This window comes from Phodopus roborovskii, unplaced genomic scaffold, assembly GCF_943737965.1.
Source record: "Phodopus roborovskii unplaced genomic scaffold, PHOROB, whole genome shotgun sequence".
Lineage (NCBI taxonomy): Eukaryota > Metazoa > Chordata > Mammalia > Rodentia > Cricetidae > Phodopus > Phodopus roborovskii.
This window is the reverse complement of record NW_026125208.1, coordinates 95,855-112,876: the sequence shown is the minus strand read 5'-3', so window position 1 is coordinate 112,876 and position 17,022 is coordinate 95,855. Positions and strand designations below refer to the sequence as shown.

Genomic DNA, 17,022 nt, shown 5'->3' with positions numbered 1-17,022 from the left:
TTTAAATTTTGTGCCAGACTATTTGCTGTTGCATAATGAGAGCCGAAACAAGATAAAAGGCATCCAAATAGAAATAAAAAGATAAAACTTAAAGAAAATAAATATACAGAAATGTGCAAAAACAGAATAGGATCTCATCTCAGCAGTATTACCAACCAGAAAGGGGGGAAGTGTCTGGGAATGAATTTGCACTGGCAGAAAGTCCTCAGGGGTATAAAGCCAGCCACACATGGTCAGGTGCTAATCCAGCCATCAGCCATTAGCGTTGCTCTGAATGCTTCTGTTCCTCTCCCACAGAACAGGCTCTGTAGCTAAGGTTGAGCTCTAATTTGTATTGTGAGAACTGCTAGTGCATGCTGGGAAATGCATTTATTTCCTCAACAATAGGTCTGGGAAGATGGTAGATGGGAGTGGTGAATGGCAGGTATTTATCTCGGTTCCCACAGGAATGTAGTTTCCATTGTTCTTCACATCCCTTCCAACTGCCATGGGAGAAATGACTGCTGGCTTGGGCAACCTTTAAATAAATCATTTTTCTTATCTACAAAATGGGTTCAGTATCTCCCTGTTCCCTATTACCTGCTGTTATTTTTATTTGTGTTTTTATATTGACAAGTATTAGGAATAATGAATGCTAGATGCCATGCAAGGAATGAGTTGTCAGGTACACAAGAAGGGGCCTAACCAGTGCAGTACAGCTGAATGAAATAAAAGTATGGGAGGCAGTTATTACAATGGCAACCAGGATTTCAAAGGATGGTGAGCAGTCAGTTCTATTAGTACTGAGACCAACCTGAGGGGGTTGTTATGTGTTTGTGATAGAGCCACTATTTTCTCCATTCACATCTTGTAGCTTTTTAGATGTAATTTTGAATAAAATTATAAAAATGAAAGAAAAAATATATATTTTTAAAATTATGCCTGTTTCTTACTCTTGTCTCCTAATCATTCAGTTTCTGCACTGGAGTTAGTCTCTGTTGGCTAGCTTCCTGAGACACTAATTCATTCCTGTTTTACTTTATACACATATTTGTGTGAGTGTGTATATACAGACACCCTACATGTGTCCATTTACTTTGATTTTGGTCTTTTAAAAATTCCTGTGAGGGAGCTGGAGAGGTGGGCTCAAAGTGGTTAAGAGCACATGCTCTTGCAGAAGACCTAGGTTTGATTCCCAGTACGAATATGGTGTCTCACAGCCATCTCTAACTCCAGTTCCAGGATCCAGTGCTCTTTTTTTTTGCCTCTGAGGTCATTAGGCACACATACAGTGTACACAATGCATGCAGGCAACCATTAATACCCACAAAGTAAGTAATTTTTTTAGTTAGATAACTGTGCGGGGCCTTAGGATTATAAGCACTTACTATACAACCATAAACACCCAGTTAAAATCTTCAGAACCCTTGCTTAAAAAAAAAAACTGGACATGGCCATGGATCTTCATCCCTGTAAAGTCAGCATTGTGTGGGACAGAGGACTGGAGACTCTGGGAGATTGCAGGACAGCCTGGCTAGCCAACATAGCAAGTTTCCAGTTCAGTGAGAGACCCAGTCTCAAGGCACAAGGTGGAGAAGGATACAGGGGGAGAAACCCAGTGTCGTCCTCTGGCTTCTGCATGCATGTCTTAGATGTGAACAACGTACACACATGAATATACTACGCACTCTCCCACACTCACAAACAAAAAGACATGGTGTTTTTGAACATGAAAGTGAAAAGGAGAAGATAAGCTTGAGTGGGAAGAGCCACAAAGTGGATACGGGGGTGAATATTCTTGAAATACATACTGTGCATGTACAAGATATCATTACAAAACCCATTTTACACGAATTAACATGTGCTAATAAAACTTTTGAATGCATTTTTAGAATATTCAGTATAAATACATAGAGTGGCTATATAGGCTTTCCCAGCTCAGTTGCACCACAAGCTAACCATGGTCCCTTATGGGTGACTTGTTTAGGTTATTTCTAATGTCACTATACCCAAGTAATGTGGGTAGGCGCCACATTACAAATGAGTGAGATCTATTTTTAAAAATTCTGAAGTTTATCTTACTGGGTCAAAGGGCAAATGTAGTTTTAGTTTTGGCAGAAGTATTGCTATTTATCTCTTCTCACTGGTCCTTCTTGCCTTCCTGTCATTGCCAACTTCAGGGTGAACTCAAATTGCTGTGTCCTGTATGAAAATTCAGAAAAATGTGAAGCAGAACATCCAAGATAACATCTCCTTGTTTAGTTTGGGGATAGGATTTGATGTCGACTATGTGATTTTGAAGAGACTGTCCAATGAAAACCGTGGTACTGCCAGAGGATCTACGGGAACTCGGCAGACATGACATCCTCTCAGCTCAAGGTAGCATTTCTTTGCTCCTTTCCTGAACATCGTCCCCACTCCCACAAACCAGATTCCCTCAGAAGACAGTTGAACTGAGCTCAGAATTGTCCTAAACTCCTTACACCCTCTCAGGGAACTCTATTCAGACATAACTGCCATTCTGAAGCCACAGAGAGCTCCACTAGGGTTTTACACTTTCAGTATCAATTGCCTCTTTATTTAGTTATCAATCACAAAGAAAGAGAAAGGAGACATGATGACTGACTTGAGAGAGACTAGAAAACAGATTATATCCTCTTTCATGACTCGTGGTGTTTATTAAATGGACAAGCAGATGATGCCAATGCCAGGCATAGCTTTGCAGCATGGGGACACACAAAAGATATTCTGTTCTAATTCAGGTTATTTCAACCCAGATAAGTTTTATTATGAATGCCTACAAACTTTCATTTCTGATTATAACAAAAAGGGGGAGGAATTCTGGCTCTTAAATTGTAGGTAATTTCCAACAGCATGATTTTGTCTTATAGCCCAGAATTCATGACCATGGGCATTTCCATCATCCCAAAGATCCATGCAAATAGATTAAGTTATCTACTATGTATGTGAGAAGCCTCAGGGGAAAATACTTTAGATCTACAAAGACATATGAAAATAACAAAATATGGATTTTTTTGTTCTTTCCTGTGACTTCTAGAAATTTTACAACCAGGTCTCTACTCCATTGCTGAGGAATGTTCAGTTCAACTACCCCCAGGCATCAGTGACAGATGTCACTCAAAATAGTTTCCACAACTACTTTGGAGGTTCTGAGATAGTGGTGGCAGGAAAATATGATCCAAGCAAACTGGCTGAAGTTCAGAGCATCATTACTGCGACTTCGGTACTTGTGCTTTCCTGTTTATTCTGAAAATCTAATTGGTCTCCTAGTACACTAGGTCTCTGTGTTAGCAAGAAAACCTTGACTGGTCTCCTAGTCTACTCAGTCTCCATGTTAACAAGCTAATGGTAACTGTTCCCCTTTATACATTGTCTCTATGTTAACAAGCTAATATCCTGCAACCCCAGTCTCTTGTGTGTGGAACAGAAGCAGAAGTTGAGAGGGAAGGCATGACACATCTTTGCCATCTTTTGAGCCATTCTATAAAACCTCACTTTTTCTCCCAAACCCAACCCTAGTCTCTGAAGTTTGTACACTTAACCTATCTAGTCTCTTCCTTGTATAACCTCAAAATGCATTTACAGCAGATGAGTTAACTGTAATTCTTGTCTGTGGGTGCCAACTGATGCTTCCATTGTCCAGGCTAATACAGAATTGGTCTTGGAAACCTTAAGTCAGATGGATGACCTAGAGGATTTTCTATCAAAAGACAAGCATGCGGACCCTAACTTCACCAAAAAACTATGGGCCTATCTCACAATCAACCAACTGCTAGCAGAGAGGTAAGGCAAGAAGGGATATCTACAGACATGGAAATGTCCATCTATAATATCTGAAGTCAAGGGTTAGCTTAGTACAAAAACCTTTGCCTAGCACACAAAGGTTCTGGGTACAACTCCCATAAACAAAACAGCAAATGGAATATTCGAAGTCATAAGCAAGAAGTATTTGGAACCAAGAAATGTATCAAATAAATGAAGGGATTGGATTATTACTAACTGGTTCCTAGCACTTTAACTAAAGCTGTGTTACCTGTGTTCTTTTTATTAACATATGGGGCAGGAGACATGGCTCAGAAGTTAAGATCACTGGCTGCTCTTCCAGAGGACCTGAGTTCAACTCTGAGCACCCACATGACAGCTAACAAGTTTGTGTAATTCCAGTTCCAGGGGATACAGTGCCATTTTCTGATATCTGTGGTTACTGTATACATGTGGCACAAAGAAACATACATGCACACAAAACATCTATACACATAAAATGTTTTAATGTTTAAAATTTAAATGTCACGTGAGATGTGGTGAGTGCATTCATTTTAAATACACACATATCTGTGTATATATATTTATATTTATTATATATCTTAGATAATTATATATAAGTATATGTTTATAAAATCACCTTCAGTGTAATGACCATCCTGTTATAGATACACAGCTATAGAGGATCTCTTTTCTACATGTGGGAAAGCCACTATCTTGTCATGTATCACCACTGATTAGTTTTGTCCATTCACATAACCACATAAAACCCTTTTTTCATTTTCATTCAGCATGATGCCTGATAGATTTAGCCATGTTGTTGCACATGTCAATAGTCCATTTTCATTTCCTTTAGAAAGCAGGTAAAAGAAAATTGTATGACTCTGTGACTGGTGTCTCCCAAGGAACAGCTCTTTGATCCTGATGCCATCTCTGGCTTCTCAGTCGAGCTTTATTTCAACTCTAACACAAAACTTCTCATTGGAGCATCCTTGCCCACATGTACCAGTTTCAAGAGGATCATTGAAAAGTACCCACTTTACCTCTCAGATCAAATTCTTAGGAAGATGGACCAAGGTTGTTGAACTGAGTTACAAGAATTGTAACCCCCATATAACTAGACTCACAGAGAAAATACCTGATATCAGTAAGATTTTATTTAAAAAAAATAATATATGTAGCTACAAACTGTGGCTTTGAAGAAAGAAATATCCCTGTTCCTCAGACAGAAGTACATTGGCCACACCTAAAGATATAGAGAAGTTTCTCTGGAAGTTAAATATTGATATTTAAAGCCCTGTGGAAAGATCAGTGGTTGCTGGAATTTCAGGTGATGGATGGGTTATAGAACATTTTAGGGCAGAGGAGCTAGTCTATATGACTCTGTGACTCTGTGATGATAGATAGATCTGTTGTATCTTCTTATAAGTATATTATATCCACTCATTCATGGCATATACATGTAAACCCCTGTGTAAACTATTAATCTATATGTCAATGCATGTTCATCTGTTGTCACAGGTGTACCTCTCTGGTAAAGAATTCTGTAAACCAGAAGGCTATGGGTGGGTGCAATACATGGAGTACCCTCAGTACCTTTTACTCAATTTCACCATAAGCCTAAAACTGTTCTGAAAAAAGTTTTTAAAAATAATCCTTTGTGGGTACTGGACAGTGGCAGTGCACACCTTTAATGCTAGCACTCAAGAGGCAGAGTCAGGTGGATCTCTGTGTGTTCAAGGACAGCTTAGTCTATAAAGTGAGTTCCAGGACAGCCAGAGCTGTTACACAGAGAAACCCTGACTCCAATTAATTAATTAATTAATTAATTCCTTGAGGGGAGAGCAGGATGGCTCAGCAGATAAAGGATTTGACTGTGCTTGCCAACATGAATTTGATCTTGGGCTCCTACATGATGGAAGGAGAGAACCAGCTCCCACAAGTTTTCCCTGACTTTCCCATAGGGCACTGTGGCACATGAGCACACACACACACACACACACACACACACACACACACACACATATGCACACACATACACACATATAACAAATAAATGTAATTTTAAAAATATTTCTCTGAGACCAAATAGCTAGGTAAAATGTTAGGGTTCATGAAGCTGGTTCCATTTGTCTCTTGCCTTAGGCACCCTACCCTGTACCCAGGTCTTGACTGATTATCAGAAAGGTGAGTGGAGAGGTTTGGACCACAAGTTCACCTTTTGTGTATAGTGATATTATTCAATCTATCTCCTGAATGCAGAAGTCTGGCTCCTACAGCTGCCATCAAAAGGAAAATCACAAAAACAATCTTGCAGATGTCTCTAGACCATCATATTGTGACTCCACTCCTGCCATGGTGATTGAGAATGAAGCTGGGGATGAGCGCATGCTGGCTGACTCACCACCGCAGGACCATTCTTGCTGCTCAGGTCAGTACTTTGGGACCTCGTGGGTCAACAAGTGGCTTTCTTGTCTTATCTTGAAGTCCCAAAGCCTCTGTTCCCACCTCTGATCCATTGGCACCCAGCTTGCGTCCATGAGTGCTCAAGCTTTGTTCCTTCAGGTTTATTTGACACATTATGAATATCTGAATCCCAGCATTCCAAAGGCCAACGCAGGAGGATTTGATAACCCAGGCCACTCTGAGCTGCCTAGTGAATTCATGACTAGCCTAGGCTTCATAACAAGACCCTGTCTCCAAGTAAAGGAGGGATTTGAAAGATGATACAGAAGTTAAGAGCACTTGGTGCATTTTCAGAGGATGAAGGTTTAATTTCTATATGCTGGCTCAAAACCATTTGTATCTCCAGTTCCAGGAGATCCAATCTCTTAATGATTGTGTGAGTACAAAACATGCATGTGGACAGACATATATGCAGGCATACACATAAAACATAAAAAAAAACTTTTTTAAAAAGCAAATAAAAAATCTTTAATGATATATCATTTGACAGTTACTTCTCTAATCTCTCTATAAGATTTATTTTTATTATGTGTCTGTGTAAGTGCATGCATGTGTGTGTTGGTGTCCCTGCTGGCCAGAAGAGGCCATCAGATCCCCTGTAGCTGGAGTTACAAGCAGTTGTGAGCTGCTAGTTTGGGTGCTGGGAACCACAAACTCAGGTGCTCTGCAAAAGTAGCAAGCATGCTTAACCGTTGAGTCATCTCTCCAAATCCCCTTCTCTAATATTAATTGAAAGGAAAGAATAGACAAACATTTTGTTTAATAAAGGAATCATTACCGAGTCACTAGAGTCAGTTTTGCTTAGCACTACACTATTGTTAGCTGGTGCTTTGGTTCCTGGGGCCTTTCAGTGGGAAGCAGGGGACCTGCATGAATTAGAAAACAAGGCTGGGGAAATGGCTGGGTCACTAAAATTATTGTCTTATAAGAATGAGGACCTGATTTCAATACCCAGCACCCACCTATAAGTCGGGGTGTAGTGACATGCACTCCTAATTCCAGCACCAGGGAGGTAGAGACAAGGGAATTCTTGGGGTTTAGTGGCAAGCCAGCTCTGCATACATCATCCATCCCCAGGTCATGGTGAGAAACCCTGTTTCAAATCATGAGGTGGACAGCTCCTAAGAAACAAAAGTCAAGGAAACCTTGACCTCCCCCACATGTGTGCACCCATATGCATATATACATACACACAGACATATCCACACACGCCTCTATCCCAAGGCTAAGAGGACCTCTGGATCAATTAGATTTCATCCTTAGCCTCCTTGATGCAGAGTCTCGCATAGTCTTGAGAGTGTACACTAAAATGATCCGAGTTTTTTTTTCCAGTGGGTTCAATGGTAACAGCTATCTAGAAGGATAACCTTGAATTCCTGCTCCCCCTGTCTCTACTTCCTGAGTGCTATGGTTGTAGGCATGTGTCACTATGCCCAGCCCAACAGAGTAGTTCCTTCTACTGCAGACCCATTTATAGTCCTAGATATTGGAAGAATTGGATCACAGGCTCCTGCAGTGTGATGCCAGAGGAAACACCAGGAGAGAGGGCTCTGAATAAAAAGAGGAGGTGGTGGATTGAAGCTCAATAGTAGAGTGGTTACTTTGCATGATCAAGACTGGGTTTGATACCTAGCACTGCACTTTTTTAAAAGAAAGAGGCAATAAAACCGTAGCAGAGAACCTTTGGTTGGGGGAAGAGGATGCAAAGATCAGACACTTTAAATTGAGTGCAATTTCTATGGAAGAGTATCTTGAACATTAATGAATGTGGGTTCTTCTACACAGGTGAATTGTATTATGGCACCAAGGTTGCCTCAGGTTCCATCCCAGCGTGGGCCAGTCCATCCCCGACACCGGTGATGCCCATGCTTGCAGTAGGAGCAAAGCCACTTGAGTCCACTCCACCTCCACATGTGATTCGAGGTAAGGCATTTCTCCCTTCTCAGCCCATCAGGACTCCATGTGAATTTCCATGAATTAGCAAAATCACCATGTCTTGAGAAACTAGATGGCATTTACAGGCATTGCTGCCTTCCATGGAGAGACAACAGCTCCATGCATTCGCTGACTGCACCTGCTGCAACTAAATAGCTGGGACTGAAGTGGCTCTGGTTTCTCTTAGTTGCATGCTAACCCTAGCATCAGGGTCTCATCCTCTAACCTCATGGGAACCGAAGGAACTCCCCAAGGTTTCCATGTTCAGATGCTATCACATTTTGAGGGGTAGGCCTCAGGATACGAGTTTGCATAGGACAAATCCATACCCAGCACTGTTTCCAACTGTATGAAGTGAACCGTTTGAAGTCAAAGAGATACTCTACTCATGGGAATGCACTGGTGGAGCATAACTTCACATTTAATGAACAGCCTTGCTTGGTAAAGCACTTGCTAGTTGCTCAGTAAGTGGATGTTATTATTGACTAGGAACTATCAAATTATTTAACCAAATGTTTCATTGTCTCTTGCATAACATCATGTGTGGGGCATAAATAGTAAATGTGATCATCTGAAAGCCAATAACATGTATTTCTTGGAGAGTTTGGGCACTGAGGCTCCTTTGTGTTGTCCTCAACCTTTTTGACCCATTCCCTCTCAACATGTGGGACAAAGGCGCCACCTGGAGAACATAAAGGTAAATGCATCTCCTCTCTTCATCCCAGAATTAACAGAAACTGTTGTCTTTTTATCCACATACACTTACCATTACCGAAACGACCAACTTTGCAAAAGATAAAGTTTACTCATATTGTGGCTTAATATAGGGAGATAGAGGACAAAGCTCTCAAAGCCACATCCCCTAGGGCTTGAGGATATTTATAGGGCAAATAAAGAGTGATTGATATGTGGGATAAAATGATTGAAGGTGAAGGAATCTGTGGTTTACAAACATACAATTAAACTCTATAGGCCTTTGTGAAATGCACATTCAGAAGAGGAGGTGTTAGCATCATCTGAGGATGGAGTGACATCATAAGGTCATCCATTAGACACCTCTGTATGTCCCAGGGAGGAATCAATGACTTTAATAAACAAGGTCTTCAAGTCTGTGAGGAGTAACCTAGGCACTGTTATCACCAGGAATGCTACCCACAGCAAAGCTAGAAGACAAATACTCAATTGCTCAGTTGTGTCACCTCTATAGTTAGTGCTTGTTAAAGATGACAGAAAGTAAATGCAGCTGAGGGTTCACCCAGGTTTCCCTTTACCTCCAACCCCGGTTTATAAGGTTCCCTGATTTTGTCATTTCACTTACTTCCTGGCAGCCCCTGGAGTCTGCATGTGCTTTGCATCCTTCTCTTTCTTAGAGAACAGACTTCAGACATTCTAAGAGTGCTTCTGGGCCTCTCCATAAGGGAGGGTCCCACACCCAGAAGCATGTGGGTTTTTTTGAAATGGAAGTGGAAGGCCAGTTCCTGTTGCTAATACAAGTGCAGATGTCTAGCATCTCTTGAATAGACTCATATTTTTTTAAAAAAAATCTTCAGCTGGGCCAGTGAGGTGGCTCAGAGGATAAAGGCACTTGCTAACAAGCCTACTGTCCTGAGTTCGATCCTGCAACCCACATGGTAGGAAAGACGAGACTAGCACAACTCATCCTCTGAACTCCACGTGCATGCTCCACATAGACACAGGCCCCCCCCCACACACACACACAATAAATACGTTTTCAAAAAGAAGAAAATAATCTTCTGGACCAGTGTCTTAAGACTGTTAAGCCAGCATGGTAGCATAGGTTGGCAATGCCAAGCTGGGGTAGAAAGATCATAGGTGTAAGGCTATTTAGGGAAACCCTGTCTGAATGAAAAATAAATTAAAATTAAAACATAAAATGATTAAAAAACATTAACCCCAGACTGGGTGGGTGGCACCTCTCATCCCAACACTCAAGGTGAAGACAGAAGAAGAGAACCTTGAGTTTGAGGTGAACATGGTCCACATAGCAATAACTCATCTCACAAAAGAACAGCTGAGGATGTCACTCGGTGAGAGGACACATGCCTAGTGTGTTCAAAGCCCTAGGTTTCATATCACAGTACAGCAGGGTTTGGGGGAGACTCTGATTGTTTATCTACACACACCAAGCATCCTTGTGTGATAAGGAAACAGCAAGGACTTAGGGTGAACATGTTAAGTCACTTTGTCTCACTTCCTGCAGCTTATCTCTGAAAGTATTACTTGTGGCCCCAGAAGATTTGCTGTTTCTATTTTGATGATGATAATGTTCCTTTTAGCCACACTCCTGAGTAGGGACCCTGTGTGGCAGATTAGTGTGCAGGGTTTGTACAATGAATGGCTCCCAAGAACAAGACACACTATGATATCCAGCATGTGAGCCATGCACTCTGTTACTTTGCACAGTAAAGCTTTTGCAGCAAAAAGCACAAGACAGCCTATTTCAAAATGATCTTCCAAGGAAGGCTACAAGGCTTTGTCCATATTTCTAGTCTACTGTTTGATGCAACAAAAGGGCTGGCCTTGAATCAGACTATACTGATTTCAAACTATTATCTGTTATCCCCATCACCTCCAATATGGGATAATGGATATAGAGTAGTTATAAAGCAAGATTCTCCTATCTAGGCACTCAACAAAGTCTAGCTAGTTTTTACCCATAAACTTTAGGATTTTAAGAATATATAAAGTTGCATGGAGATCTTCAGTCTATTTCTTACCCTACCAAAAGATAAAGCCACACTGACTAGCTTAAACATGGGTCCCATTCCATTTGCCTAGAAATACATCAGTTCAATATGGTAGGACTGAGTGGATATTGTTTACTGACCTAACTGATAGCATTTCAGTAAAGTAGAATGGCAGAAATAGCCATTGTCTCCCATAAAACAATTTAATTCAAGCAAAGTGTCTTGGTGTTCTAGTAACTCTTGTAAAAGGAAGCATTTAATTGAGAGCTTGTTTACAGTTTCAGAGATTTAATCCATTAAAATCATGGCAGGGAGCATAGTGGAACACAGGCAGACATAGTGCAGAAGTAGCTGAGAGTTCTACAACTGGTTCCATAGGAAGACAGAGAGAGAGAGAGAGAGAGAGAGAGAGAGAGAGAGAGAGAGAGAGAGAGAGAGAGATTGTGTGTGCCTGGCTTTTGAAAGCCCAGCCTCAGTAACACACTTCCTCCAAGAAGACCACACCTATTCCAACAAGGCTACACTTCCTAACCCTTCTCAAGTAATGCAACTCCCTGGTGACTAAGCATTCAAATATATGAACCTAAGTGATGGGGACATTCTTATTCAAAACATCACAGACACACTGTAATTATATAGAAGAAAAATAATTACCATATTTGTCTTCCAAAGTGTTTCACACTTTTAACAATGCCCTCTAGTGCCCAGTTTTGACATAAATCAATGAACCAAGTAGTTGTTGACCATTTAGAATGAACTTTATAGTTTGAAGGATGAAAGAAGACAACAGGGGTTAATGCTAACACATGCCTGCAATCCTGCATTCCCAAGGCTGAGGCAAGAACATCACAAATTCAACAACAGTCTGGGCTACAAAGTTAGATCCTGTCCCAAAAAATAACACAAATCATGTTCCTTTTTATAATTTTGTTTACATTTCCCTTGTATATTTTCTAGTGGAAAATGACCCTCACTTCATCATTTACCTACCGAAAAGCCAAGAAAATATTTGTTTCAATATTGATTCAGAACCTGGAAAAATCCTTAGCCTGGTGTCTGATCCAGAATTAGGTAAGATAAAAGCAGATTATATTTGAATTAACTAATTACATGATGGCCATGCTTCCTGGCGAATATCTGGGATTCTTTTCCTTTTCAGCTTATTAGATATTTTACAGTTTTAAAAGTTTTATTAGTGAAAAACTAAATTACATTTATTGATCATTTCAGGCAGTTATAATTTAAAATACGTATTTTGAGCATGAGCTAGCTGATGGTATTTTAATTATTTTATAATAAAAGCATTAACTGCAAAATAAGGTTTTATAAAGAAAAATATTATGAAAAAATTATTTTCTCAGCTTGTCAAATTCTATAAGCAAACTGTGGTGCCCACATATTCGGCAAGCAAAGAGACAAAGGCTCTTTTGTTTTACAGGGATTTTAATCAATGGTCAGCTTATTGGTGCCAAAAAGGCAGAGAATGGAAAGCTAAGAACCTATTTTGGAAAGTTGGGATTTTATTTCCAAAAAGAAGACATGAAAATAGAAATCAGCACAGAGACCATCACCCTGAGCTATGGTTCTTCTACAACTAGCTTGTCCTGGTCCGATACAGCTCGTTTTGGGAATCAGAGGCAAGTATTATTTCACCTTGATTCCAATCTGCCCTTGGAACATGGCTGCAGAAGCCCAGGCTCATCACAAGGAGAGAACATACAGTCGTCATTTTAAATACAAGAAGTCGAGGTTCAAGGAAGTCGTTCTCATCCACTATGCTATCCCTGGTACCAGGAATTGTTTTCAAAGCTCACTGTGTCTTAGTGACAAGCCACAATATATGGCATACAGTAAGGGCTCAATATGTGTGTGCTGCATCAGTAAGCAGATTTGTCCATGGAAATCTGTAGGTAACTACATTGAAAAATAAGCTACAAGCAGTATGATTGCACTATATCCAAGAGTGTCTTCTCACTAGGACCTGCTCAATGATTGTTACAGATGTGCAATATTCCACTACACTGATATGGCGAAGCTCTCAATGAAGAGCCTCTGTTATGTCTGAGAATGACTTGCTTTAAAAAAAAAAAAAGTCTGTTCTGGGCCTGAGGAGATGGTTCAGTATGTAAAGGCACTTGCTGTTGAGACTGATTATCCAAATTCAATCTCAGGACCCACAGAGTAGATGAAGAGAACAAACCCTTGCAAGTTGTCCTCTTCTGACCTGCACTAGTGTACTGTGGAACACACACATGGAAACATGAATGGGCACAGACACACCCAGTAAATAGATAAAATAACATTTAATAAAATGTCTGTTCTGGAATCATCTAGAAACTAGTTCTCTTTTGACTTTTACATAGGGTGCTTATCTCCGTGAAGAAAGGAAAATCTGTGACTCTTACCCTGGATGAGGAGATGTTCTTTTCTGTTCTGCTACATCATGTGTGGAAGAAGCATCCAGTTAATGTGGACTTTCTAGGGATCTACATTCCCCCGACAAATAAGTTTTCACCCAGTGCACATGGACTCTTAGGTAAAGCATGTCAAACACTGGACATGCAGGTAGCAACTTTTGACAACTCCAGTTAGAAATTGGAAAGGTACTTGCCTTTAATCCCAGCACTTGGGAGACAGAGGCAGGCAGATTTCTGTGAGTTTGAGGCCAGACTGGTCTACAGAGTGCCCAGACAGCCAGGTCTACACACAGAGAAACCCTGTCTGGAAAAAAAAAATTGGGGGGAAAGTGGCAAAACAGCAGGGTGACCAGGAAATGCAATGGTCAAGGCTATCTGCCCAGTAACACTAATGTGGCAAGACAAGTGTCAAAACAGGTTATGAATTATGCTCTGACATTTTTTCTGTGACCAAAGAGAGGTGACTTGGTTTAGGAGGTCTGGGACAAGTAGACTCAGCAATACACAGGTATTTTGAGAAAGGTTTGGTGTAAATATGTGGCATCTCAAACAACCTTATTCCTATGATCTGAGCTACACTTTCCAATGCCTATCTTGTCTGTTGTCATCAGAAGGGCAGAAAGGTAACGTCAAGTATAAAGACTGTAGAGGGACCAAATTGCCACTTGAAAGCAATTACAGGCCTAGGATTCCATGTAAATGAATGTCTGTGCTTTTTGTGTCATTAGGGCAGTTCATGAATGAGCCAAACATCCATATCTTCAATGAGAGACCAGGAAAAGATCCAGGAAAACCAGAGGCAAGCATGGAAGTGAAAGGACATAAGCTGACTGTCACCAGGTAGGCCTTGTATAAGGAAAAGCAATTGAAATACTGTCAAACTCCACAAGTCACTGACAATAGATACATATACAATAGGACATGTCAAATAGCCCAGATTAAATGCAAATAATGATTGCGAGTGCACACATATCATGAAAGGCCAACATGAATTAATCTAGTGCTCTCAGTTGCATGTTAGAGCCCTATAATTAGAAACCCAATAATTGGATATGTTGACCAGAAGATCATAAAATATCCAGGAAGCACAGTGCCAGAGAAGGCATGCATATTTTTATGTAAGGGCTTCTTGAATATGGATAATCTGAGTGTATTTTGGGTTAGGTTTTCTTACATGCATCACATCCATATGCTTCAATTCAAAGTGGGGATTTAGCATTCTGAGTATAAACTATAATAATCTTTGAATTTTTCTCCCCTCCTTCTGGTCTCCCTCATGCTTAATTTAATGTTTTAAAGAATTTTGTTGTTTTGATATTTTATAAAGCAGTTAATTTTCCTTATTAGAAATAACAGTACAGACATGATATTATCTTTCACAAAATTAAAATGTAACTTTACAGTGATGATTACATCTCAAAATTATGATATATGCCCCAATGGACACCTGCACTAAAATGGTGGATTATGAGTACACCACCCAAATGGTGTACCAGACAGAAAACAGTGAGTTATTAATGGACATCGGTAAGCATGGAGAAATGGTGAGACCCATTTAGCAACTGCCTTACATCATAGGCAGATTATCTTTTCTACAACAAAAAGCAAACACTGAGCCTTTTCACAAACTCCTGTGATATTTCCAATGAAACCAAATGGGCCCCACTCCATTCTTTCAAGGCTCAATGATGGCAATGTGCCATATGCATAAAATATTAGCGTCTTTGTCTTCCAAGGGAAAGACTTGAATTTGTTTATAAATAGCTGTCATCGCCCTTAAATAAAACATCCATAAATTGAGTTTCAGAGTCATCAGATAGCACAGATTAGCTTATAGCACTGAGTTTTATTTAACCTTTCCCTTTTTATTTACTATTCATTTGCTACTGTTACCTTGGAAGAACCCCTGTAGGCCAGCATCTAGGAGGGCTGTCTTAATTATCTGAGGACACACTGGTTACTCCTTGTTCTTCTAGCACCAACCTCCAGGCACTAACACCTCTTTGAACTTGAGGGGCAGGGAAGGAGTAGGGGTAGGTAGAGAGTAGAAAGGCACAATGAACAAAGGAAAGAGCTGTGTGGTTTGCAGCTGTGTCTTGTTACTGTGCTGTCTTTTCCCTAAGCATACACACCATTTTCCTTTCAGAGGCTTACAGAAGGACTACAGGACGGACATAGTATTTGGAACAGATGTTCCCTGCTGGTTTGTGCACAACAGTGGGAAAGGATTCATTGATGGGCATTACAAGGATTACCTTGTACCTCAGCTCTACAGCTTCCTCAAACGGCCTTAATGGTTTATGGTTTTGGAAATTGTATGTGTACATTTTCTTCCCTTGACACTTCTTGCAGGTACTCCTCAGCTCCAGCAATTCAAAATAAACCCAGATATTGCAGTGGTCTAAGAGGACTGCTAACCCACCTGAAGAAAATAAATATTTGCAAAGAAGTCTCAGAAGTTTGTTTTGAGATGATGTGTGTTAATCAAGGTGACACCCAGGAAGTGGTTAGTGAGTCAAGCTGCCACTGAGGCCAACCTGTGTTTACTGTGAAAATCCATCTACTGTTGGATGTCACCTCAGCACTGAGATTAAGCGCACACTTGCTGTTATTGTACAAGAGTTATGAGACTTTGGGTGAATACTGACAATAAACAGGGTACATTATTTCTTCACAGCTGTTTCATAACAGAGAGTTACACTGAACTCCTGTGCTGTAGGGATAGCATTGCCAAAACTGGAACTACTTTTGGGGTAGTAAATTTGGGGTAACAGTTCTAAAATAGTTCCATAAAACTATTCTATAAAATCAACCTCATACATGCAACTCAGGTGACCAAACTTTAAAAGCTGATGTTTCAACATTCATCATCTATAAACATAACTATCATATGTAATCCCTCTTGAGATTAGAATTATGTTGATTTGTCTTCCATTTTAAATGAATAATCAACCTTGGATTTCAAACAAGGCCAACAACTTAGTGGGGGAATTAGAAAAGAACAGCTTTTCCCCTAAGTAAGCCTATTCATTCTCTGGAGGATCCTGAACTTACAACTGGATATTTAGCTATATACAGTATGAAAAATTGAGATCTCAGCCAACTAACATTGACCTGCTATTTGTGAGACATAGTAGCTATCTTTTGGTCTTATGTGTTCACAAGCTTGGCCCAATTATCAATCACAGAGTTACCACTAAACCAATTAAATGTGAATTTTATCTTAAATGAAAAATAAGTCTTAGCTGAGATTATACCTGAGTTACAAGTTTGGTTGGTTGGTTGGTTTTTTTCTCAGAGTTTAGAGACGTTTCAAATGACTATAAACTAAGTCAGTTTTCTGTAGGGTAAAAACTGGAAATGCAAAGGGCTGGAGAGTTGGTGTAGCAGTGAAGAGCATTTCCTGCTTCTGCAGAGGGGGCCAAGTTCAGTCCCCAGCATCCACATGTCAGCTCAGTCATCTGGAACTAAAGGTCCAGGAGACCCAATGCCCTCTTCTGAGTTGTGCTGTCCTGTACATGTAGTACACATACACACACACAACATAGTTCTTTAAGACTGTAAATGAAAAAAAAAAACCCTAAATAGAATTAAACAGTATCTTATTAAATGTGCATGTGTGTGAACATATATATGTATGTATGTTTACATATATATACATATATATATTATATATAATTTTTTTTTAATTGTGACCTGATTGCCTGATTCTCAAGCATGAACTTTGTAAATGA

The 17,022-nt window shown here is 40.1% G+C and overlaps 1 protein-coding gene across 1 annotated transcript; it reads left to right on the top strand.

Annotated features, from left to right (window-relative positions):
• Positions 1–2,185: 2,185 nt before the first annotated feature.
• Positions 2,186–15,693, top strand: LOC127226953 (inter-alpha-trypsin inhibitor heavy chain H2-like). Its single transcript, XM_051191128.1, is given in 12 exon segments — positions 2,186–2,303; positions 2,306–2,358; positions 3,038–3,223; positions 3,644–3,783; positions 6,025–6,110; positions 6,113–6,193; positions 8,014–8,151; positions 11,829–11,942; positions 12,310–12,508; positions 13,235–13,407; positions 14,017–14,128; positions 15,435–15,693. Coding segments are annotated over 12 exon segments (1,548 nt in total). The 3' UTR covers positions 15,583–15,693.
• Positions 15,694–17,022: the final 1,329 nt, after the last annotated feature.